The sequence below is a fragment of the Pteropus medius genome, unplaced genomic scaffold (genome assembly GCF_902729225.1).
Source record: "Pteropus medius unplaced genomic scaffold, Ma_sr-lr_union100, whole genome shotgun sequence".
In the NCBI taxonomy this organism is placed as follows: Eukaryota; Metazoa; Chordata; class Mammalia; order Chiroptera; family Pteropodidae; genus Pteropus; species Pteropus medius.
Window position 1 is genome coordinate 10757844 of NW_024349799.1, and position 26634 is coordinate 10784477.

The 26634-nt window shown below is 37.7% G+C and overlaps 1 protein-coding gene across 2 annotated transcripts in view; it reads left to right on the forward strand.

Moving 5' to 3' along the window:
- Positions 1 to 26634, forward strand: part of MYO1D (myosin ID) — a 291298-nt gene that overhangs the window by 171534 nt on the left and 93130 nt on the right. For both annotated transcript variants that reach the window (XM_039885992.1, XM_039885991.1), the window contains exon 20: positions 1015 to 1128. In XM_039885992.1, the coding sequence (XP_039741926.1) occupies positions 1015 to 1128 (114 nt within the window). The remainder of the gene's footprint in view (positions 1 to 1014; positions 1129 to 26634) is intronic.

Sequence of the window (26634 nt, forward strand, 5' to 3'; positions counted from 1 at the left end):
GATTTGCTTATTCTAGACATTTCACATAAATGGAATGATACAGAATGTGGTCCTTTATGACTGACTTCTTTCACTTAACAATTTTTTCAAGATTCATCCATGTGATAGCATGTGCCAATTCTTCATTCTTTTTATTGCCAAATTATATTTCATTGTGTGGATATCTTACATTTTATTTATCCATTCATGTTGATGGACATTTGGGTTTTTTCTACTTTTTAGCTATTATGATTAATGCAGCTATGAACATTCAAGCACAAGTTTTTGTGTGATTATGTTTTTAATTCCCATAGGTATATATACCTAGGAGTGAAATTTCTGGGTTATATGGTAATTCTGTGTTGAGGAACTGCCAGACTGGTTTCCAAAGTGACTGTATCATTTTATATTCCCACCAGTAGTGATGAGGGCTCCAATTTCTCCACATCTTGGCCAGCGTTTGTTATTATCTGTCTTTTTTATTATTATCATCCTAGTGGGTATGAAGTGGTATCTCATTGTGGTTCTGATTTACATTTCCCTGGTAGCTAATAGTGTTAAGCATACTTTCATGTGGTTATTGGCTATTTGTATATCAACTCTGGAGAAATGTCTATTCAAATTCTTTACTCATTTGTAATAGACTTTTTTGCCTATTATTAAGTTGTATATTCTAGATAAAATATATTCTGTTCTTTATATACTCTAGATACAAGCCTATCAGATATATGATTTGCAAAAATTTTCTGTTATTCAGTGGGTAATCTTTTCATTTTCTTTATAGAGTTACATGTTTTATTCCTTCAATTCTTTTGTATTTTTCTTATTTTCCCCATTAATTGTAAAATTCCACAAATCTGGAAACTACTACACCTTTTAGATCTCTATCGCATCCAGTAGAGTGGCCATATATGATACACACCTATTAAAGTATGCGTCTTGACAACCAGCTACCCCTGCCCCTAGATGTTTTCCTGGCAGATCATTTGATTTCAGTCTTCGTGAGATATAATTTCTTGGTTTGTTTTGTTACAGGTCAATCGGTTTAGTAAGGTGGAAGACCGAGCAATTTTTGTCACCGATCGTCACCTGTATAAAATGGATCCCACTAAGCAGTACAAGGTGATGAAGACTATCCCTCTATACAATGTAAGTATTTTCTGCTTCTCTCTGAATAAAGGATCATTAACCTGGTGTTCATAGACCACTAGCGGTCTGATAGTCTGATCATTAGAAACTTTAGACCTTTAGGAAGCCCATGGATTCCTGAAATTTCATGCCAATTTCATGTTTTATACAAATGTACAATTTTCTGTAAGGAGGATCCAAAGTTTCCAATAGATTAATGAAGGCATTTTTTTTAAGGGTAAAGACTCTGCATTCTATGTGATCTTTATTTCTAATCCTACTGACTGCTTAACTCAAATTGTGACACATAACATATTTTCTTATTTATTTTCATAAGACTTATTCTTTTTCTATTCTTAATCCTACTCACTACTTAAGTGTTGTGACACATAATATATTTGCTTATTATTTTCATAAGCTTTGTTTTTATATGGAAATGGAATCAGGTAGGAAAACAGTAGAGAATTACTTTATGAAAACATTATCACTCTTCCAAATGTGAAATTGATGCTGTTTCCAGAAGTTCTTTCACCAATATACTTTACCTCTGATATAAACCTACTCAGTTGTTTACTGTCTCCATGAAGGTTTCAAATTCTGTAATCATTCCTTATTTGAAATAAGACATTTGGATAGTGTCTCCTTGAATCTCAATATGAGATTTTTTAAAAAAATTTTTTCCTGCTTTCTGGAGTCTTTTATAAGTGACTACTTTTTCTGGTTCTTCAGAAAGATCCTACTGGACTACTGGATCTTTTCATGTGTAAGGTGATTTTTCTCTGTCTACTAGTTCTTAAAGAGGAAGGTCTGTGTTTGTCCAATAATGGAATATATGATGATTATTAAAGATTATTTTAAATCCTTTCAGTCTCTGCAAAAGGAAATAGGAAACATTGTTTTGTAATTTTATTTTGTTATATCAGGAATCCTGTTGGTCGTAAGTTATAAAAAAAAGGCAAACTATCCCTGGCTTTGCTAAATGATTTAGAACATCACTGCAGGCTTATTTTGCCATGATTATATTGTCTCCATTATGCATTCCCCCAACCTCCAAGACTGTATATAGTCTTCTTAGCAAAGACTTATAATCTAATCTACCAATCATAGTTTAAGACTGATAACGTCGCAATCTTAAAGTAGGAGGTGGAGGAAGATAAGGGAAAAACTCAAATTTTGTCAAAGTCTAATAAAGTGTGAAACTAAACAAAAATAAATTGTAGTATGCATTTTATTTCTTTTCCTTACTTTCTGTTAATGAGAGATCAATCAGGCACAGGATATAAATTCAACAGTTAAACTTTAACTCTTTGAACTGAAGTTATTTTCCCAAACCACCTTCCTTTTTTATGTTGACTGGCGTATATTTATATTCACTGTTCCCCTTCATCACGTCATCAATATTGTTAATGTTATCAATAATATAATATCATAAAAATTAACAATGTTTAACAATTGTAGTAAAGGTAAAACAATGTCAGTAGGATGGATACACACTGTCACAGATGCTGTCAGTACTCTCTGTCCACATCCCCTTGAATCTCCTTATTTTCATGCAGCAGCATGAAAATACTTCCAGCAGCCAACATCTTTGTCAAAAGGCTGAGCTCAGGCTGCTAGAACCAACTCACTTTGCCCTCACACACAAAGGGCTGGAAATGGGTATGGGGATAAATGCTCCAACTCCACCACTCATTGGCCAAGATAATTCTGAGGTGGGTGTTATACTATTTCCTAGAGCTTCCCTGCAGGAGTGAACTGCAGTTGCCCACGGTGGTAGCTGACTTAATAATGGGCCTTAGTGGCTGCCTCCCCTTCCCTGAACCACCTCCCCACTCCCTTGCCAGTGTCCCTGCACCTCCCAAATCAATTTTGTGTGTTCATCAGCCTTTGTCAAAGGGTGTGCTTCTGGGAGGAACTGACTTTGAAGGAGTGGCTACCTCTTGGGAGGGAGCAAGTTGAATGAGATAGAAGACTTCCAGCTGTATCCATAAAAATGTTTTAAAGTCTGAGGCAAATATTTCAAAATATTAAGTCTGGATAACAGAGACATGAGTATTTGTTATTTTATTCTTTACATTTTTCGTATGACTGAAATATCCTAAAATTAAAAACAAAGTTTAAGACAAGGGACCTTTAAAAATGACAATACTAATCATAGTGATGGAGAAGCTGGAAGGGGATAAGGAGAACGATATGCATTTAACCATTGCTGAGTTTCAGGTACTGATGAGACTTATGCATTCCTTAGATAATAGGAAGTCTAATGTTATGGGAGCTGGGGGGAGAATTCAGCACTTAGATGATAAAAATTTAAGAGCAGATCTGTGTATAATTGGAGGCTAAAATTTTGAGTCTAGAGGGAGAAAGGGGCAGATTATTCAAAAACATCCATCCATTAAATGGTAGGAAAAAGAGAATCACTGAAGGAAATGGAATAAAAAGGAAATCTCTTCTCGTCATGGTGCTCCATTTTCTCATCTCTCTCTTAATGTGCTCAATGAGCTCTAATTACCCTTCAGTTCCATCAGGTTATGAATTATTCTAGGAAAGAAAAAAACTATGTGAACACCATGTTTCAGAATCAAATTGGAAAGTTTTCAGAAATAAGAGTAATCAATAAAAAACATATAGCTAAATGTCTCACAATTTCTCCTCTCATTCTCTACTTTTCACTTTTCCTTCTGCATTGGCTCTAAGGAACAGATCTTGACCATACATCATCTTAAGTAATGTTTTGCTTTGTTTTTAATAAGGAGATATGTGGTAGTAAGGGAGAGGAGTCTCATGGAAACCCAGGACACAATTCATGTTTTGAGGCAGCTGCAAGGGACCATGGGATCCCGTAGCCCCCAGCACCACGAGTGCTTAGATAGTCTAAGTTTCTGCCGTTCTCTCCGTCTCTACTTCTCTTTGTGTCTTCTTACTGTCAGTCACTTTTATTGGCCCGCGCTAGGCTCAGGGCTATATCAGCCAACCCAACAAACCACTAGAGTTTCATCCTGCAGTGACATATTGAACACAGTGTCTCAGGTGAGGCTTCACCATAGCAACAAATGCTGTGCAATCCAAATTGGTATTTTATTTCCTTGTCAAGCACTTGCAAAATCTGTGCATAGTCTTTTCTTGCTTTTCCTCGTATAGCATGGATAACTTTTACAATTCATTTTTGGTGTAATTGAGCTCTTCCCTTTATAATTTTTTATTATTGTCCTTAGGCCCAAGTCACATTTGGTCCCCGGTCACAAATCGTGCTGATACTGGGGTGAGTCATTAGGTCTTCCTAGTGGGAGAGAAGTCTTTCACATAGGCCAGGTTCAAAGGCATTCTTGGGTCCTTGGACTCTTCTACCTACCCCCGCTTCAATGGCCAGAATCCCAGCCTCTGTCGAACAGGACTTAAATTGTGTCGTATGTATAGTAACTTATGGTACCTGCATGCGTGCGTGCATGTGTATGTGAGTGCATTCTATACAGGGGGAGTCCATAAACTTTTAAGTTCATTTATTGCTTGTGAGACGATCTTTGTTTCGTATGCATTTTTTAATTTATATAATGCTACATAAAGCTGTTCTCCTACTGTCAGCATTCTACTCCACTGCCATTATCTTTAAATTATTTTTTAAATATAAGAATTCATCAGATTATTACCTGTTGTTTTGTTGTGGCCAGTTCCTCTTAAAAGCAAAACACATTACAGAATTAAAAACAAAACCTAAAGAAAAATAAAAATAAAAAAGGAGGAAAAACTCTAAGTTAATCATTTTTTATTTTACGACTTAAAAAATCTCCTTTCTCTTCTCTACCATTACCCCATTATCCACTCTCACCATCAAATAGGTCACAGCAATATAATTAGTACCTCCTGTCAATAAACAAAATAGTCCAAGTTCTATTTCTCTTTGGACAAGAGTGTCTGAACTAGAACTTAATATATCTTTGCTGTTGTAATTATTTTTTAGTGACAGTATCCCATTGGAATAGTGATTTTCAGACTCTTTTATGAGATTTGGGACAATTTAAGTAAAACTGAGATCATTGGGTTGGCAAACCTTTGGAATATTTTATTGGCATGTGGAACATACCCTGACCACCATTTCACGTCTGGGCAAATATTTTATCTGTTTTATTGACATATGACTTACATACAGAAAAGTGCACAGATCTTAAGGGTATGGCTTGATGAATTATCACAAAATGAATCACCTTGTGTAACCATCACCAAAGTCAAGACATAGGACGTTAGCAGGATTCCCAGAAGGCCTCTTGTGTTTCCTCCCTGTCATTACCTCTTCTCTCATTTTCAGAGGTATAATCTTGAGCATTTTGAACTTAATATAAATGAAATCAAATATTATGTTCCTTTTTTGTTTCTTTCAACATTATATTCTTGAGATTTATCCATGTGATTTCATATAACTCTGGTTTGCTCGTTTTCATTGCTGTGTAGTATTGCCTTCTGAAAATATACCACAATTTATTTATTCATATGTTTATTCATATGTTGATGGACATTAGAGATTAGAGATTAATTTTTATCATTCTTGTGCATGTCTTTCGGTGTTTGTATGCATACATCTGTATGCACATCCAGGAGGAAAACTGCTGTTCAACTTTAGTAGATAATTCTAGTTTTCTGAGGTAGTTATACTGGTTTACACCCACAAAACAACATATGAAAGTTCCAGCCGCTCCATTTCCTCTCCAACACTAGGTCCTGATAGTCTTTTAAATTTTAGCTATTCTGAAAGGTGTGTAGTAGTTACACATTATAAGTTTTTTCCCAGTTTTATTGAGATATAATTGACACATAACATTGTTTAACATGTATAACATGTTGATCTGGTACACTTATATATTGCAAAATTATTACCACCGTAGCATTAGCTAACACGTCCATCACATCACATAATTACCATTTCTTTTCTTGTGGTGAGAACATTTACGATATACTCACTTAGCAACTTTCGGGTATATAATATCACATTATTACCAGTAATCACCATACTATACAATGGATCTTATAACTGTTAAGTTTGTACCCTTTAACCAGCATCTCCCCGTTGCCTCCCCTTCCCAGACTCTGGTGACCACCACTCTGCTCTGTTTCTGAGCAGCTTTTTTAGTTTCTGCATATAATGGATATGCCTTCGGGGTCCATCCAGGTTGTTGAAAATGGCGGGATTTCCTTTTTTCCTCATGGATGAATAATCTACTGTGTACACCATATCTTTATCCATTCATCTTTTGACAGGTATGCATTGTGGTTTCCAGTTGTGTTTCCCTTATTGCTAATAACGTTGAGCACCTTTTCTTGTGTTCATTGGTCACTTGGATGCCTTTTCGCGAAGTGCCTGTTCATGTCTCTTGCCTCTTTTTCTACTGGGTTGTCCTTTTTAACTAATTTCTAGGAATTCTTTTTGTATTCTCCACGTGTACTCAGTGGCAGAAACATGTGTTGTGAATATTTTCTCTGGCTATGACTTGCCTTTTCAGTCTTTTAATGGTGTCTTTGAACAAAAATTTTCATGTTACTGTAGTTCAGCTTACCAGTTTTTTCCTTTAAGATTGATGCCTTTTTATTTTTGTTTAATAAATTATTCCCTATCCTAAAGTCATGAAGATATTCCCTTCTGTTATATTCTTCCGTAAGCTTTATCACTTTGCCTTTCACATTGACATCTACAATCCATCTAGAATTGATTTTTGTGTACATGTGAGGCTACAGCCCAGGGTTCATCTTTTTCCCCATATGGTAAAAAATCGGCCTAGCACCATTTATTGATAAGACCATCTTTCCCCCATTGCACTTTAGAGCTACATTTGTCATAAATAAGTATGTCCATATGTCTCTTTCCAGCTTCTCTATTTTATTGGTCTATTGGCTATCCTTGTGCCAATTACTGTTTTACTGTTGGACAAAGATTTTATGAACTCTAAAATTAATAAATTTTCAAGCTTCCTCCTTTCAATTTCACCTCCTCCCACTATAATGTTCTCATTAGCAACATGCACATGAAGGGAAAGAGAGATGAGGATTTTGGTAAGCGAATCTCATCAGAAGGGACAACTTACTGGTTATCCATTTTCTTTGTTAAAAAGTCAAATTCCTTTAGGAATCAGGTTCAGAAATGAACGAAGCATATACCCCATCATGGGGCAGCCACTACTCCACTCTTATCAGTTGTCACCATTCCTGAGCCCAGTCTGCAAAATCTTTAGATTCACCTAGAAAAAGCTGAAGTCTTTTTATGTAAAATCTGATTGTTAAATGCCGCATAAGCCAAACAAAACTTGTCTGTAGGCTGTATTCATCCCACAGGCCACCAGTTTGCTGCTCCTATTTAAAAAGGTCTTTATTTGTCATTTGTTATTCTAAGCAATCTACAGTCATACTCCTTGGTCTCCCCCCATGCCAAACTCTAAAAATTCTAAAATCTATGATATGTTTTTATTCTAAATTCTATGCAGTAGAAACAGATACTAACCATTTCTAACTTATAAAAAACTGTAACTGGGCGTGAACTTTAGAAGAATATATTTTCTACTTCAGTTAGCAAGGAGAGAAAGGAATAAAGGCAGTCTTTGATGTAGGTGTCTTTCCTGCCTTGAGAACTTCCTACTCCCTCCAGAGTTCACTGCTTCTTCTATCCCTCTGACTTTTTGTTATAAAATTTTCGAATGTTCAGAGAAGTCGAAAGAAAAGTACAGAGAACACCCATATGCCCTCTACCTACATCCATTAAGTGTTTATTTTTTGCCATATTTGTTTTATCTCTCACTCGTGAAACTTCACCATTAAAATGCTCATGTGTTCTCCTAAGAGTAAGGACATTCTCCTTCATAACTGCAATACTTTTTTACATCAAAGAAAATTGATATTTCCATATCATTAAATATTCAGCACATATTCAATTTCCTCAAGTGTTCAAAGAATGTCTTTTATACCTATTTAAAATAATAGCCAAACTTTTCTGAAGCGGCTGCTCCATTTACATTTGCTCTGGTGTGTCAGAGTCCTCTCCAAGCCCTCACCAACACTCGGTGTGCACGACGTTGACTTGTTTTAAAGAGTCCAGGACTGGGCTTGTCTGGATCTGTCTGAGTGTTTCCTCATGGTTCATTTAACTTCCTCCCTTGTCCTGCACTTCCTATAAACTAGAAGTTAATTCAGGAGATATTAATTTTATTTGAATAGTACACTTCCACATACTTAACATTATACCTTGCATCTCAACAAAAATGGCACACATGTGGCTAATTCTGCCTTGCGAATCATCTCTGGAAAATGTTTCATTGTAACCAGGCTATTATTATGTTGCCCCTACTGTTGCCTGAATTTCCAACTGCTTATAGAATAGACCCTCTGTGTTTTCCTGTGAACAACCACAATTTGGCATAAAAATTGAGATAAATACCACCATCAAATATTTACCTGTTAATAAATTACCTATTACTTACAATCTCTGTTAATTTTAGTTTCTTTTTCCAGTCTCTTCATAACCAAATTCTTCTAGCACTTTGCTCTTGATGTGTTTTTTTAAGCTTTATTTATAGTTTATTTCTCCTCTCATGAAAAATCTGCACAGTCGCCACAGATAATGTCACTGCACAGTTTTTACTCCTTCTTTTTGCCAGCACCAACATTGGCCTTTGCAGTCCCCCTGACTTTTTCCATTCTCTTCCTGTGTTCCTTTCACTGTTTTCTTGAGGTCTTTTTCTCCTTATACAGGCTATGTCTTGCAAGTCTATGTTTGGGTTCATTTTTCTTTGTGTAATCCAAAGAACTGTAAGTCTTTTGTCTTGCCACCACCAAAATGGATTCTGAATCTGGATACAAAATTGACATCTGCGTTTGGTCTTGTACGTTCTGGCTAGTTTTTCCCAAATTTCTGTCTTCAGTGCTATTGCCTTTCAGGGTGAAGGACATCAATGACCATTTGTTTCTGCTGAAGTAGTTGGTTGGTCATGAACTAGTTACTGTGTTATTCATAATGGCAGTCGATCTCAGCCAGCCAAGCAGGAAGAGCTGCCTGATATTTCTTATGTATTTTTACAACTATTATCTCTCTCCCCCAAACCCCTGGCAACCACTGATCATTTTACTCTCTTTAGAGCTGTGCCTTTTCTAGAATGTTATACAGAATCATATGGTATGTAGCCTATTCAGACTGGTTTCTTTCAATTAGCAATAGGTATTTGAGGTTCTTCCATGTCTTTCCATGACTTGATAGCTCATTTCTTTTTAACTACTGAATAATATGCCATTGTGTGGAAATACCATAGTTTGCTTATCCATTTGCCTATTGGAGGACATTTTGGTTGCTTCTAGTTTCTGGCAATTATGCATAAAGCAGCTATAAATATTCACATGCAGGTTTTTGTATGGACACAGTTTACAAATCATTTAGGTGAATACCTATGAACAAAATTGCTAGGTCATGTGATAAGACTAAGCTTAGCTTTATAAGAACTGCCAAATTGTCTTCCAAAGTGGCTGTACCATTTTGCATTCCTACCAGCAACGAATGAGAGTGCCTGTTGCTCCACATCCTCACCAGTATTTAGTATTCAGGTTTTTTAAATTTTAGCCATTCTAACAGATATGTAGTGGTATCATTATTTTTCTGTCACCTAAACTATATAACTCAGCACACACTGGGGTCTCAGTTGATATTTAACTACAGGTATCATCTCTCTACTTTCTGTCAGTAATTGGTTTGTGCTCAAGAGATAAAAGACTGATCTTTATATAAGCCTAAGCAAAATATAATTAAAAGATAAACTTGGTACCCTTCTTCCCTCCCATTAGCAGAAATATTCATTCAGTTTATCATTTAACAATGATTCCAGTCACTCTTCACAGGAAAGATAAAAATATGAAGTTATGGCAGGTTTTTTAGACAGTTTTCAGTAAACATTGTTCTTGCAAATGGCATGGTCAAATAATTGTCAACAGCAATCGAAGAATGAAACATTCAAGTTACAGGTGACCCCTTCGCTAGCCACACAGTGACTTTCTATGTACAAATACTGCATAGTTAGGGTAAGGTTTCTGCTAGCCGGAATCTGTGTTATTGTCAAATTAGTATTGTCCCCACTGAGTCACTCTCTACACTATATTTGTAAGTTGTAATATCAAATTAAAGCATTAATTTCAATACAATTGTCGAGAAAGGTTAAAATTTTTACAGGAGTAGTCGGGTCAGAATTTGGATGTTTTGCAAAACTGGGAGACTTGTGGTTGCTATGGCTTGGTATGGAGAACAAAGGCAAGAAGTAATCCACATAATTAGTAATGTTGTATCCAAAACTTCCATCATAACCTCTTTAACTCTAAACATCATCCTAGAGATCACTATAAATTGGTGGAAAAGGTTGCACCCCCATGGCTGACACACCTTGCTTAAATCAGTGCACTTCTGCCATTCGAGTTCATGTGGACACTGGCTCACCCCAGCCAGCGCCTGGGGAGCTGGTTGCCAAGATTGAGTTTAATTTGCGTAAACATAAAATCTGTTCACTGGTTTCAAGTGAGACCGTATAAACTGAAACATTTAACCTGACCTCAGCTGTAAATCTTCTTACCCTTTTGTTGGCGAGCTGTACCCGATGGGTTGGTTTGGAGAATGTTTGAATCTGCCCATTAGTGCTATTTGATATAGTCCTTTTTTATCAGTATGGGCTTGGTGGCTAAGGAAGCAGCCAATTAATTAGTTACACAAATACCTCCTTTAGTTCTATGGAGAATACGAAGCAAGCAGGGGAGAAAAAAGAGACAATTATCTGAACTGATGTGACTGTTTTGTACAGGTAAATGGATCATAATTATGCCAGCCTTCATGCTTTATTACTCTATTTGATGTGACTTGCTGGAAAGATACTGTTTCATTCAGAAGAGAGATTGTCCTTATAATCTGTATAGGGGTGAACCCTACTGAAATCCATTGGCCGGCAGCTCTGCTCCCCACCACCGTTTCTAAAGCACCCTACCCTGATGGCACTGTCCCAGGAGAGGTGTTTCCATGGTAATCTCAATGGAGGCAGTCAGATGATGTCTGGCACCGCCTGATCTGGCATGTGCCAGCCTTCTCTCCTCTCTCTTCCCTTTAGCCTTTAAACTATATTTATTAGTCCTCTTTAATGGAAAGTATATAACCTTTTAATGTCAGACACTGAGTAGCACTCAGGTTTATTTATTTAGGTAATAAATTTACCTTCCTAATTAATTCTCATTAGGTCCCAGAAACTGTATTATTTTGAACATCTTGTGCAAATGCTTATATTTTTGCTTGTTATAACAAAGAGAGTTGCTTAGCAATGTTAGATATTTGGAAACCCCTGATATCTCTATAAAGAAGAATTTTTAAAGATACAGATGTTAAGGTTTCCGTTTAATTTTTCAAGAATTTCTTCTTGTTCTGATGGTTTTGGCAATGAAACAATCTTTTCACTCTTCTTATAATTTTTTTTAGCACTCAATGATTTTATTATTGGATTTAAGTGAGCCGCATGATTTTAAAATATTTCTAAGAAATGTGACATCTAGCCATGTTCTCTCATTTTTTTTTTCAATAAGAGAGAAACAAGTCAGAATTTCAAAGCTACTCTATTGATTGTTTTCCTGACATGTATTTAGAGGTAAATGCCTTGTATCATACCAGTTAGAGACCACGGTTTATGTTAAACAGTACCAAGCAAACCAATTTATAATGTCAAAAGTCAGTGCTTTCCAGCAGGAGGTAGAATCCATTTTCATCAGTACTATACTTGGAAATTCAATTACAAATGTAAAAGATACTCTGAACCAGTATCTGAAAGCAACAATCATTAGAGCCAATGTACGACTCTTTTAAAAAGCTATTTCATTAAACAAACACAAAGGCTTTTAAAAACTAAAATATAAGAAAATTAGTACACCACCACCTTATTTATCCAGAGGTCAGATTGCTAGAAACAAGATCCTTCTAAAACAAAGCCCTCAATGGAGGTACATACACAAAAAGATCTCTACATCTGCAGAAATAGATGTCACTAAGCCAGGGCAATAAAAGGCTTCTTTTTACACAACTGTCTTATCAGTGCTCTCTTTTATGCAGTAAACATTTTCAGGCACCTACTACTATGTGCTGTTTGTTTGCTCAGCACTGCCAGTGGAATTGTGCATCACACAGTCTCAGCCCCCAAGGTCTCACAGCATGGACCTGTGGCGGCTGTGTAGGTTCACATTTCTATACCTTTCTCTCAAGAGGAAACTGTTGCTTAGAAAGGTCAAGGAACCTTCCCAAGGTCACAAAGCTCACACACAGGGAATGGAGCTGGGCTTCTGTTTGATCCTGGAGTACTTGGAATCAATCCTGATGGCGACCTCCTGCCACTTAATCCCTTTTATGACAAATAACACATAAAACTAAAATCTTAGTTTAAGAAGAGGAAAGAAGTAACAGAACTAGCATTTGTCGTGTGCCCAATGCTAGGCATTAGGTGATTTAAATATACTGAATCTCCATCTTAATAGATCTCTGTGTGGGAAGTTAGATATTTTATCAACGAAGAAGCCGGTTCTCAGACAAGTTAGCTGGCCACAAGTGCAGGACACCGAAGCCCAAGGGAGCCGTAAGACTAGGCATCTTCTGGCTTAGCTGCCTACGATGCACTTTCTCTCTGCTCTCATTTCTCCTTGTTTATTTACATAAGTCTTTCTTACAATAATGATTGCTTTCTAAAATATTTCACCTTAACCTTTTGAGGGTAAGTGACTTGCAGGCCTTGGGGGTCCTGCAGGAAACTACATAATCAAGACTAGGGCATCTGTACTGGCCATGTTCTGCGTGTCAAGGGCTCTCAAGGTGTGGTCCATTAGGAGAAAAAGAAAATCTTTGCTTCCTTTCTGTTGGAGGGAAGGGGAAAAAACAGCACCTTTAAAGAGAGCTACCACGTCGTACTTGTATTTGCACAACTGTTTCTCTCTTAATTGCAGCCCTGTCCTTTCCAAGAAGAAATATGTAAGAAAAGACACTACAGTCTCAGACCAGAAAAAAAAGTGTGGTGCTTTCATTGCTAACATGATTCTTTGGAGACTTGAATTTGATTTTATTTAGTTTCTACTTTTAAAACCCAAGTCAAAAGTCTTAGTAGCGTCTAACTCAGGGTTTTTCAACCTTCACTGTACATTGGAATAGCCTGGGGCATTTTTTTTAAATTCTACTGTCCAGGCCACCTGCCAGACCAGTGAAAGCAAATTTCTGCAAGTAGACCTAAGTGTCAGCATGTTTTAAAGCTCCCCAGGTGAGTTCTCCTCAGCCAGGGAGAAGAACCAATGATCTAACTATTCTGTTCCACAAATTTATTCACTCTTGTTGTTCTACCTATTTCTTAAAAACATTTGTTGAAAGTTGGACTTTCCCCCCTATTTAATTCTGCCTTTAGATTTTTTTTCTCACCTCTGTGTGTGTGCATGTGTACATGCGAGAGTGACAACAGAGAGGGAGGGAGAGAGAGTGTGTGTGAGTGTGTTTTCTAGAAAGCTTCATGATCTTGTGATCTGTATCAAAAGTGAAATTGTCTTTACAGTACTGACTATGGTTTCATGTTTGAGGATTGTCTTATTGGGAGATTTGCCTTAAACGAGAGTAATAAGATAATGAAATCACCTTGTATTTGATGTCTTTATGCCTTATAATGGATATCTGCATACATTGTCTCATTCCACCCTCCCCACATCACTGGGGGATGGCCTACACTGGTCCTAAATAAATGAGCTTGCCATTGGTTGAGGTCCAGAGCAAACTTTCTTTACACTAAACTCTTACGATGAAGTTCCAGTGCACTACTGGGAGAATCTGATTTTCTAATATTACAGACATGAAAAAGGTTTTATTTTATTCAAATTATATCTAAATAAAGACATATTTACAGTGTGCCAAGGGTGGGAGTACGTCTAGCGGGGTAAGTAAAGTCAACAAGTTCAGGATTCTCTCTCCTGACTTTCCTTAATTATTTCTTTGGCTTCTGCAGATGGAACAGTCATTTTACTCCTTAGGACACCACCTCCAGGGTCCGCCCTTACGCCCCTGCTCCTCTACCCCTTATCATTCCACACGGCTTACTGAGTTGTAAAAATATCTCATATTGCATTTAAAAACCATTCCACTATAAAAGGCAAAGGACAATAAAGAAATTACATCCCAGTGTGGTCTGGCAAATGAAGATGTTAGGATATGTGGAAGCACATGGGCGGTGGTTGAATTTATGCCCTGTTTTAACAATAGCACCCTCAGTGGAGTATTGAAGCCTGAAATGGATACATATAAATAAGCCTGAAATAATGCACATAAAGTCCTTAGCATAGTTCCTCACGTAGTAAAATGCTCAATAATTATAAGCTGCCCTTAACCCCCTTGCAAACCGGCAATCCTGTCCCCGTAGAAACCAGAGGAGCAGGATGAAGTCGGCCCTCAGCATCCTCACCGTTCATTCTTTCCTCTTGCTTTTCCTTCTGCCTGGAGCGCTCTCCTCCCAGATAACTGCACGGCTCCCTCACTTCATTCAGGTCTCTGCCCAAAGAAACCTCCAAGGAGTTGTTGAGGATGATCCATTCTATCCCTCTCTGTGCCTTTATCCTACTACTTTATTCTTCTTTATAGACTATGTCACAACTGTCACATTATGCAGTTGTTTCCACTCGGACCCCTCCCCCCCATAAATCTCATTAGAACATAGACTCTGGGAGTAAATGGTTGTAGACTCTTGTTGCTGCCATATAGTAAGCGCTTAATAAATGGGTGCTGACGACTGAGTTGGAGGGGTCAAGATTGGAGACAAGGAAAGCAGGTAAGATGCTGCTGCTCTAATCCTCTTAAGAAGTTACAAGGGCCTAAACTCAAGTCAGGACAGTTGAGAGGGGTCACGGGGACTGAGCAAGCACTACTTAAGCAGTAGAAACAAGAGGCCACAGGGACTGAGGAGAGAAAAGGGTCTGGACTCACAGGTTTCTTTCTTGAACAGCCTGGGTAGATGGCAGTGCTAGTTACTCACCGAGATGGGAAATGTAGGGGAAGAAAGCAGGGATGTGGTAGGAGAGTGCGGAAACAAGTTTGTTCATAAATGCATTTCATTTGAGGTGTTTGAGGAACAAAAAAATGGAGAGGCCCAATAGACAGTTGACCATCTGGAGAACAATCCAGAATGGAGACATAGATTTGGAAGCCATTACTGTGTAGTGCTGAAACCGTGAGAGTGGATGAGTGCATCTAGAGAGGGTGAGCAGAGAGAGGGGAAATTACCCATAAGGTGACTCATAAGAATAGGATTTTTAAGTCTATGAAGAAGGTTTGGCTTTTATAGAGAGGAGCACATGGGAACCATCACAGTTCCCTGAGCAAAGAGAACCCTTTGATCTTATCCACACATTTGACTCTCTTTGTTTTCCTTATTTGTGGGACTTCTATTCAGCTAGACTTCAGGTGATTCTCAGTGATGGTTGTTCTGTGGTTTAGTTGTAATTTCGATGTGGTCGTGAGAGGAGGCGAGCACAGTATTTACCTACTCCCCTATCTTCACCAGGAAAGCCTGAATTATTCTTAAAGCTGACTTTTTTAAAAAAAATATTTTCTATGTGCCAGCACTAGTTTAATTTTCTACATGTGTTAATTTAGATAATTTTTTTCATCTTTCCTATGAATAAGGTAGTATTATTAAGCCCATTAAAGGGAAGAAACACGCACGGAGCATTGGTAAGGCTTACCCGAGACATGAAGAGGCAGATTTGAGTCCATGCAGTCCGGCCGCAGAGCCTGGGTTCTTCCTGTTCTATGCAGCCTTCCAGCTGCGTGGGAAGAATTGAGGAGGACTCCTTTGGGGCTTGGGACATGGCATGACTGGTGGCACTTCACTGAAGTAGGGCCCTGAGAAGGAGAGCATTGAGGGCAAGGTGATGAGTTTCATTTTGGTCAGGTCAGATACGTGGTCCTCATGGCTCTCCCGGGCCCCCTATCTGTGCTTTCGCCAGACAGACCGAAATTCTCATCTGGAGCTCCAGAGAAAGGTCTAAGCTTAACATTCACGTGTGAGAGGTGTCAGCATTTTAGAGAGGGAAACTTGCAGCCCCTGGCTCCTCGACTGCACTGTAAACCCCCTGAAGAGAAGCTGCATTTGCTAATCCACTGTGTGCACAATCTGGAAGAGAGAGTAGGAACTTCCAGTTCTGGACAAGATGGAATAGATGCCTTTCTCCCTATCTCTCTCTAAATACAGCTAAAAACCCTGGGCATTAAATTATAAAACAAACTCATATAAGAAGACTCTGAAAGGTAGAGATAAGGTGGACTAGCTAGGACCTTAGCACTCAAGCAACATGGCAGTGAGCTCCTGGGTTTTCTTTCTGTTTCCTTATATCCTGGACTGCATCCTGGAAAGCCCCCTGCACAGAACACCAGTGAACGCAGACCAAAAAAAAAGCTTTCTCTCTCAGAGGACCAGGAAATAGGCAGCGTAGCAAAACACAGAAACCTTGTTGACAATAAACACTCTTCTCCAGAAAAACACCAGAGGGGAAAATTGCAGCTCCCACCCCAATTCTAATCAGCAAAGGCCTAGTGGAAAACCTAGACCTCTACCCACCCTATCCCTGCTAGGGTGATGTCCAAGAGGCCCAAAAGGGAGCCGGCACTTCCCACCCCACCCCGGGGAGGGGAGGTGCCCCCTTCTTCACTCCACAGTGTCAGGGGAGGCCAAGTGAGGAGCTTAGGTTTCCAGCCCCTCCTGGTAGTTGAGATGCCTTTATACTCCTCATGCACTTGGTGGTGTCAAGGAGGCCAAGTAGGGCCTGGACTTCCACCGTTGGTCCATTTGTAGCAGAAGCCTGCTAAGATAGAAGTCTTAAATTAGATCTAGAGTCTGATAACATAATACCAGGATAAGACCGAAAATCACTCATCATCCCTAAAATAGAGAGGCGCTAGTGTACACGTGTTCAACTTGTTACAAACATAGGATAAAGAAAGTAAACCTAAAATTGAGTGAATAATCTTTTTGCATTGAGAGGATCATTAATTTGTATGGTTAAAAAAAATTCAGTTAAAAAACCAATTAGGAAAGCAACTTAATTAAGTTGGTATTTTAAGAGAGAGAAAAAATAAATTTAAAGTGGGTAATATAAAACTTGATTCAATTAGTAAAACAATTAGCTTTGTAAAATAATTTGACTGTCCAGGACCCAGTTATTTATTAGTTGTAAACCTAAATCAGTGGTTGTATGTGATTACAATCACTTGGGGAGCTTTTAAAAATTACAGATGCCCAGCCCGATCCCAGACCAAATAAATCAGAATATCTCCAGTGATTCTGATATGCAGCCAGGGTGATAGCCATTGGCCTAAATAAACCATAGAGAAGAAACAAAATAGAATATAAGTTAAGTGGGAGGATTTTTACACCTTCCAAATAATCAAAATAGACATAATGAAGTGTACGCACTCAATTTTGCTGCTCTTTCTGAAGGAGTGCCCTCTTGGGCCATTTGTCTTGCTTCATGAGATGAATCAGATTATCTGTTTCCCAAGCCCACAATAATAAATCTGAAGCTGTAATTAAAAGGGAAGTCAGTCTCTTACAAGCAGGCATATTGATAGTTGCAATATATGAAAATGAGAAGTGCGGGAAGACTCAGGAGATATAGTTCAGTTCCACTAGATGGCTTGCTGAAAACTTGTCAAGTGATTTCTTGAGCTAGTTCTTCACAGCAGTCTTCCTGGATTTAAAATTCAACTTTTCATGAAAATGCTGAATTCCAAGTAGTAGACCAAACCCAGAACTCAAACTGCCAGATATTCTGAGAGAGAGTCTTTCAATAGGTATGGAATTTTTAGCAAAAAGAAAACAAGCTTTAGGTCGATCTCCATGAATTGGTAGGTTCTAACCACCTTTCTAGTAAGGAATTTGACAAACTTAATCTAAATATGAAAAAGCCAAATTTGTGTGCCATATATCATGTACTTGCAACAAAGGGGAAAAATGATTATCAAGCATTTGAATTAATACAGGAGGCTATGGCAGACCCAGCTTCAAGTGTGACACTCTCCAAATGCATTTGTATTCTATTTTGTAAAGTCCTAAGTTTATTTGTGATAAGAACATTGTCTAGGTTGTAAATTTTCTTCTTGATGGTGTCTTTAATCTCTGTCAGGATATAGAATATTTGGAAGAACATGAAGTTCAATATGGAGATGTTATTTATTCAGTGCCGTTAAACGGATTAGTATTGGAAACTTATTAAAGAGTTTTACTGCGTTACTTTCATCAATTGTTAAAAATCTAGAGTTGAAAGTCCTCGTCAATCAAAATATAAACTTAGCCCTTTAGTCAGTTGATTACAGTTATTTTCATTGGCCTGAATAATCTTGATCAATAGTACTAGGCTCATAACTAGGTGCTTGTGTATAAAATTGATTATCCTGGCTTTAAGTCAATCTTTTGTGACTGCCCAGTGCCAATACTTTGTATAATAGGTTTTATTTCACTATTAGAATGTCACGTGGTTTACAGATGCCAGTATGGTTTGGAAGCATGTGGTCCAGGGGTACAGTCATATGTATTCCAGCAGCCCTGAAGATGCATCTGTTTTAAACATTTACAAATTAATGTTCTCCATAACAACTCTAAATCCTTAGGAAAGTAAAAGAATGATTTTATTTTTAATGAAAATGGAAAACATTTCTAAGTATAGTGTTTTCTAAAACATTCTTCCAACACGGTAAAATTTTTCAAATTTTGGAATAAACTCTCACCCCAATTTATGCATTCTTTCCATGATACATTTACAAAATTAAGATTTCTGTTTTCTGGTCACTATTGCTGCATGACAATCTACCCCAAACTTACAACCACAACCGTTTTATTATGATCACAGGTTCTTTAGGTCAGGAATTCAGAGAGGATAAAGCAGATGGCTTGTCTCTTCTCTACAGTATCTGAGGCCTCAGCTGGATAGGCTAGAAGGCTGAGGGTGACTCAAGGGTGGGGGGTGGCTGGAATCATTTGAAGGCTCATTCACTCAGAAGACTGACACCTGGGCTGGGAGGACTTGAATTGTGGGACTGACTGGAGATCCTTTAGAGGCCTTTCAGAGATGCTTGGCTTTCTCACAACATGGTTTGCCTTAGGGCAGTTCAGACTGCACACAGGGTGCCATAGGGCTCTGCATTTGAGTGTCCCAGTGAATAGGCAGTAGCTGCATCCCTCCTTATACCTAACCTCAGAAGTCATGCAGCATCATGTCAGTTACATTTTAGACTTACATTTTAGCAAGTCTGTGGTCAGCCCAAATTCAAGGAGAGGGGATATAGACCCTCCCACCTCCATCTCTCAATGGGAGCTGTGTCAAAGGATTTGTGAATGTGTTTTAAATCTTCCAGTCTGCCCCTTGGTCAAAAATTATTTATATTACACTGACATTCAGAATGCATTTACCCATCCCAAGTTGCCCCAAAGTCTCATCCCCTTATGGCATCAGGTTCAGGGTTGAGGTCCAGGATCTCATCATCTAAGTCAGTCCAGCTGCAGTTCCTCAACTAGCCTTTCTTCAGTCTGAAGACCTGTGAACTTCAGGACTTAAAAAGGACAAGTTATGAGCCACACAAACCCAGAATACAATGGCGATGCGGGAATGGGGTACCTCAGTAGACATTCTCCATTCGAAGAAATGGGGAACGGAGGCACATAAGTCACCGGCCATCTGTGTTTGCAACTAAGTAGCCTTCTTAGTCTGCTTCCTGCCACCAAAGGCTCGGAGTCCAAAAGCCTCATCACATTTTGTAATATCGCTGTCCCTTTCTGTCCGACCCAATACAATCCCTTTGAAATCTTGGTATGCTTATTGTGCATCAGTTTATAATCAACTTCATTAGACAGAACACATACCCACATCTCTCTGCAAGATGAACTCTCCTGAACCTTGGGCTCCTTGTGTGCTACTGTGAGACAAAGCCTGTAAGACTCTTAAGAGTCCTGTTGTTTAATAGAGAAAATTTGTAAGGCATGCCCTTAAGATCTTTAGAGAGCCTTTAGTCTGTCTGGCAGTTTCTATGAAGCACTGCTTTAGATCTTTCTGAGGTTTTGACAAAGGATTTTACAATCTCACTCTGGATTTGATCATTGTCCTAAAACCATTTCTTAATTTGAGAATCATTTGCCATCTGGAGAAGCTGGAAATAAGAAACAGTTTCATTTTCAAATCCAGCAAGTACAAGCTTCTTTATATTTCCTCTAAATTTTGCATGAAAGCTGAACAGTTCTTTATTAAGATCATCTCTCTCCTCACGTTTTTTTCATAGACAGCAAGACGCCAGATGGCATCTTCAGTATTCTGTCTAGAAATCCTTATCTAGATCATTGAATTTGTTAAGGTACATTTTCTATTCTCAACCTTTCCACAGACAACAGCGTTGTCAAATTTTCTGCCACTTCATAACAAAGGTTCCTTCCCTCAAGCTTGAGGTAATAGTTCCCTTGCTTTCTTTCCTTCAGGCCCTCAGTGACCACCTCTTCATAGCCCACTGGCGGCCTCCTCGAGGCTCCTCCAGCTTCCACCCACTTCCCAAAGGCAGTGCCAACTCTTTTAAGATTGTGTTACAGTAGCACCTCACCTCTCCTTCCAAATTTTTGTTCCAGTTCTATGGCTGTATAACAGACCACCCCAGACTCGGTGAGGTAAAAACAACCAGCATTTTATTACATTCATGGATTCTGTGGGTCAGGAATTTGGAAAGGGCGCAGTGGGGCAGTTGGCCTGTGCGCCACAACGTCTTTGGTTGGGAAGACTCAAAAGCTGGGTGTTGCTTGACAGCTGGAGACTGGAATCATTGGACCCCTCATGGCTCACTTGTCTGGCACGGGTTGGCAGGATTGAACCAAGACTGCTGACTGGAGCATCAATACCTGACCTCTCCGGGAGGATTGGGTTCCTCACAGCACGGCAACCTCAGGACAGGCAGCTCTTACATAGTGGCTCAGGGCACAAGCACTTGGTTACTTTCAAGTAATAGCGGTTTGTAAAGGGATAAACTCTGAGTTATCCCAAAGCTGTGTGTTATTTCTATGACAAACCTGCACAGTGATTTATAGCTAGCTAGTTAGACCAAGGAGGGAGAGGAAGAAGAGAAAGGAGAGAAAGGGAGAGAAGAAGGGAGATTGGGAGGGACAAAGCGAGATATAAAGTCACCAGGCGTCCCGCAGAGAGAGCATCTGTCTTCCAAGTTTCTGAAGGAAAAACAGAATGAACAGAATGTTCTCCATCGTTGAGCAGCCAAATCAATTTGTTAATTGAAATCAAAAGAGCATAAATATCATAACTTCATAGTCAAACCAAAGAACTGAAGTAGAGAATAGTAAATCCCAGAGGCCAAGTGTATATATCAGAATACAGCAGATACCTGAAGAAATGAAGTGACCACTATAATTTTGAAAGCTGTTTGTGGGTCAGTCACGTCTTTGTTCGGAAGGGAAAAAGAGCCCACATTAGTGAAGTCTCTTTGAGGTGTATGTGGAGAGCATTTCCCTCAGAGGAGAAGAGATCCTCCCACTCAAGACTGTAGAGGAGCTGCTTACTGGGAGTAAGTCCAGAACGGAAAGGCCCCAGAGTGAAAACTAGACATGAAGCACTATAAAAAAAAAAAAGTATACTTTCTTCCAAGCTAGTCCTTGATGCTTTTAAAGGAGTTGATCATCATTTAAAAGATTAACTCTTTTTAAAGTAACAAGAGCTCAAGGGCTCCTGGCCTATTACATGATTAGAGTCCTTTGTCATAAAATGTCAGTCTTTTCTTGTGATGCACACATTCTCCAGAAAGCTTTAGCTTCTCGAAATGATTGTTTGGAATTCTAGAATTTACAGCTAGCATTTCGAGGCCCCACAATGTTCAGTTACAGAGAACATGCACGCACACAGAAAGACAGAGACATAAAGATGCAGACGAGGAAATAAAAAGAAATAAGAAGCAAAAATGACAGCAAGCAAAATGACATAGTTACAAGGGACTTGGGGGAGTTTTAACCTTGTCCTACGACCTTCTTTAATGTTATACCTCAAGATGCAGTTTTGCAACTATAGACATATACTGGGTATTAGTTCTTACCTACAAAGTGATACTGAATCTAATCCAATAATTATGGATTTATAACCTCAACCCTCAAATTTTTTAATTATTGAAAGCTGGAAATTAGGAATCAAGGATCGTCCATCCACTAAGAGAAATCAAATGAAGTCAAATTCTATCACAAAGAATCTTACTGTAAGAAGAATATATAGGCAACCAAAAATAGTTTAAATTCCAAACCACCTATTTCAAGCAAATTTGAATAAACCTATATGCTATTATTAAAAGAATTTAAATAGTTCATTTAAGATCACCATTATAGCATTTGGCTTGTTTGTCACCTTCAAAGATTAACTTTTTCCTTTGTAAAATTCTCATAATCATAATGGCACAACCCATGAAAACAGAGAAAGGATAAGGAGAAAATTCAGTATTTTGTGAATTTGTTCTTACTACAGTGGATGCCTGAGTTTCTAGGTCTAAGTAATGAGCTAATCTTTTTAGCTCTCAAGAGCTAAATAAGCCAATTTGACTTATAAATATAGAACTAAGACTTTAAAAAGAACAATCAGAGGGAACTCTCTGGTGTGATAGAAATGTTATGTATCTTGATTTGAGCGTCAAAAATCATCCACCTGTACACTTAAAAATCTGTGACTTTTATTGTATGTAAATTACACTTCAATTTCTAAACTCCTATTTGCTTAAATCGTGTGCAGTATTTTAGTGGGAGTAGGGTCTCCCATCTTTTAATTTCCAGTTAACTCTTTTTGACCTGCGCTTTGTAAAAATAATAAGAGGCGGCAGAAGGTATCTATTAACCATATTTAGTCTCTGTTGTTTAAAAATTACATTGAAAGATCCAGGTTAAAGTCTCTCTGCCCAGTCATGATACTTGTTTTTAGTCTGCAGTTCTTTTTATAGAGTGGAGAAAGTCTCTTGTCTCCTTTATCCACAGTGCTTTGCTGCCAAAGATTACCAGGTGGTTAGAAGAAAAAATTAAAACCAATATTATAGTGATGATGTAATAATAAATACATTTGAGTATTTACCTTTTACTATGAAGAGAAATACTGGTTTGTATACTATGAGGAATTATAAAAAAGACGATACAAATACAAAACTTTGTACTTGCCTTGAAAAAGTGAAAGCCACCATCAAGCCTGACTTCAAGGAGGTAATGCTAGTGGGACAAGCACACAAATAACACATAAATGTTAATAAGCTGAGTGATATTGGGGCATTTCTTATTAGTGAGCCATCCTTAGGCTTGTGATATATACCCTCTTGGTCCTGGTGTATTGTCTCGCTGAATTCAGTTTGTTAATTATTTTGGATTTTTACATCTTGCAAGATTGATTAGTCTCTGGCTGTGTGTGTGTGTGTGTGTGTGTGTGTATGTGTGCATGCGTGCGCGTGTGCATGCATAAGAGATCATCAAGTTTTGCTACTAGGATTAAATAAAGTGAGTTGGAGTGGTTTCTATCTTTTTCCGTTCTAGAACATTTTCAGTAGCATAGGAATCACCTTGGCCTTTAAAGTCTGCTTATAATATTACCTGTGCCCAGTAACATTTAGGAGAGTGTTTTTCTGACAACAGAAAAAAAAATTATTTTCCTAGTTATGAATCAATTTCATTAAATTTTATCTTTCTTTGAATTAATTTTATCAATTTGTATTTTCCTATAACGTCATACATTTCACATTTTAATTTAATGTGATATTACAAATGTTATTTTCTTATAATATTTAAAGTTAACACCTTTTTTTAACCCTTTTCTCATTCCTAACGTTAGTTATTTGTGTTTTTGCCTGGTTTTCTTGTTTGGTTGGTTGGTTTTGGTTTTTTTATTAGACCCTTCCAAGGGTTTGGTTCTTTCACTGGTCTTTTCATAGAATCAACTCTTGGATTTATCATATATGTTGTTTTTCTCATTCATTCACTTCTGGTTTTATCCTAATTTTTCTTTTGATAGATTTATTTTCTTTGTCTAGTTTTTATTTTAATTCCTTTCTTATTTAATAATAAAACTAAGATGTGTTTTGTTTTGAACATAGCTTTGACTACATTCATGCATTTTGATGTGTAAAATTCTCCTCACGGACTTCTTTATTATCTGTAATTGCAACTATAATCTCTTTAACCCAGGGATTGCTTAAAGAAGTGCTTTGTTTTTAAATTCTCAATAATAAGGTTGTTTTGTTGTTGTTAACCCTTTTATAATTTTCTAGTTTTATTGCACTATAATCATAGAATGTGACCAGTGTGTATCCTCCTTTCCGTGATTGCAGAGACAAGTGTTATTTTGTAGCCTAAAACATAATAAATATGTGTAAATGTTTCAGGGACCATAATAAGTTTGCGGGAAAGTTCCATATAATTGCTCATTAAATCGTTTGATCATTCGGCCTCTCTCCATACTTCTGCTTTTTGTCTACTTGAACTGCCAAAGACTGGGTCACCCACTAAAATCATGATTCAGTCCGTTTCTTCTCATCGTAGAACAGTTTTAGCTTTATATGTTTCAGTACTATGTTATTTAATGCATGAAGAGTGGTGGTTTCTATTTTTTAAGTTATACTTTTCGTCAATATAAAACAAAAAAAAGTTTTGTGTATTTTGCCTTGGATTTACTTTGTCTGTTGTTACTATTCCCATCCTGACTTTCTTCTGGTATATCTTTATCCATCCTTTCATTTTTTTGTTTCTATGTCATTTTGTTTTAGATGCATCTTTTAGAAACAGTATACTTAAATTTTGGTTTTGACCTAATCTGTGAGCCTTCTTTATCCAATGAAGAAGTTGTATCTCATTAGCATTTCTTATAGAAACTGACAATATTTTTTCTTACATTTAATTGTCGTTTAGATGCTTTTTAAAAATTTCATGCGATTTTCTTTTTTTTTTTTGAGTTGCTATGTTGGTCAAGTTTTATTTATTCTCTTTTTACTAATGATTGGAAAGTTATACATTCTTTTTAATTCTAATAATAGTTACTGTTTAAACTGTTTAAATGGTTACTGTTTAAATAATGTTCAAACTGATCTCTCTGAATACCAAGAATAAAATGGATTTACTTATCTCTTTCTATGAATAATGACAAAATTAATGTTTCCTTCCTCTCCTCTTCCCACACCTTTCTACATTTTCAGACAGAGGAAACAACTTTCTTTTAAAGTATGTAAACCTTTATGTTATTTTCTTGTATAGGTAACTTTTTGTGTGTATGCCTAAATGCTTGAAGATTTTTTTTCTGTTATTCTAGAATTCAAAACTTTCTCTTGGCTACATTTCCATATGATTCTTCATTGATCATGTCGGGCTGGTACCTGTGACTTTTCTATCTAAAGACTCAACTCTTTGACTTTGAGAAATTTTCTCCAATTATTCTCTTATTTTCTGCAGTATCTATTCTGTTACTGCTTCCATTGTGTTTTCAGTTTATCAATATTTACCTTTCAGAATTGTTTTAGTTTCTAATATTAGTCTGTGTCACATTTATTTCACAAATGAGAATACAAAATCGAGATTTCTCTTTCTAGTTCTCTCTGCATTCTTGCACTTATTCCATTTGCAAAGGAAGACATCTGCTCTGATTCCTCAGACTAGCCTTCTTCCGAACTGCCAGATCTCTTAATTGTTTAGTTGTGTTCACTCTTTGGTCCTCCTTACTGAGGAGTCTCTGGGAGAATTGAGAGGGGTTATAATCAGAGACTATACATCTGCCCTGTTCAGATCTTCAAGGCCAAAGAAGAAGGCTTAGATTTATTATAGCATGGAGATCCCACAATTTATGAGAAATAAAAAGGCAACTAATAGGGGGAAGCCTTGATAAGGAGTTTCACTTCTGTCCAGGGAAGCTCATTTGTGTGTTGTGGCTGCCCAGAGCTAACTGAGATAGTGGCCCCTCCCTAACTGATGTTTTTCCACACAGTACCTTACCTTTGCATGGTACTATTGTAGGGCTTTTTAGATATTGCTGTCATATCTTCTCTTAGATTAGAGTGCAAAACCCTTAAAGGCAGAGGGGTTTTGCTTATTTGCCTTTTTATACCCTGAGTTGCTAGTATTTGATCCTTACCACAATTTTATAAGGTAGACCAGGCATCTAGTATGAAATTTATTTTGCAAAAAAAAAGGAGACTGGTGCTCTGAGAAATTAAATGACTCACTCGGGATCACATGGCTGAATTAGAATTGACCCCCAGGCCATCCCTTACTCCACTGCTTTTCCCCACTTACCATCCCATCTCCCAGAGCAAAAGGTGACATTCTGGATGCTGTTAGTCTTGCCGTGGCGACAGCAGGGACTTAATGTTTTATTACTCGTGTAGCAAAATATATTAGGTGCTGTTTTTCCTCTTTTTTTTTTTATGGGACTCTGGATGCCCATAGGCCTGAGCATACACACAAAGAATTCCTACACATAGCAGCATAA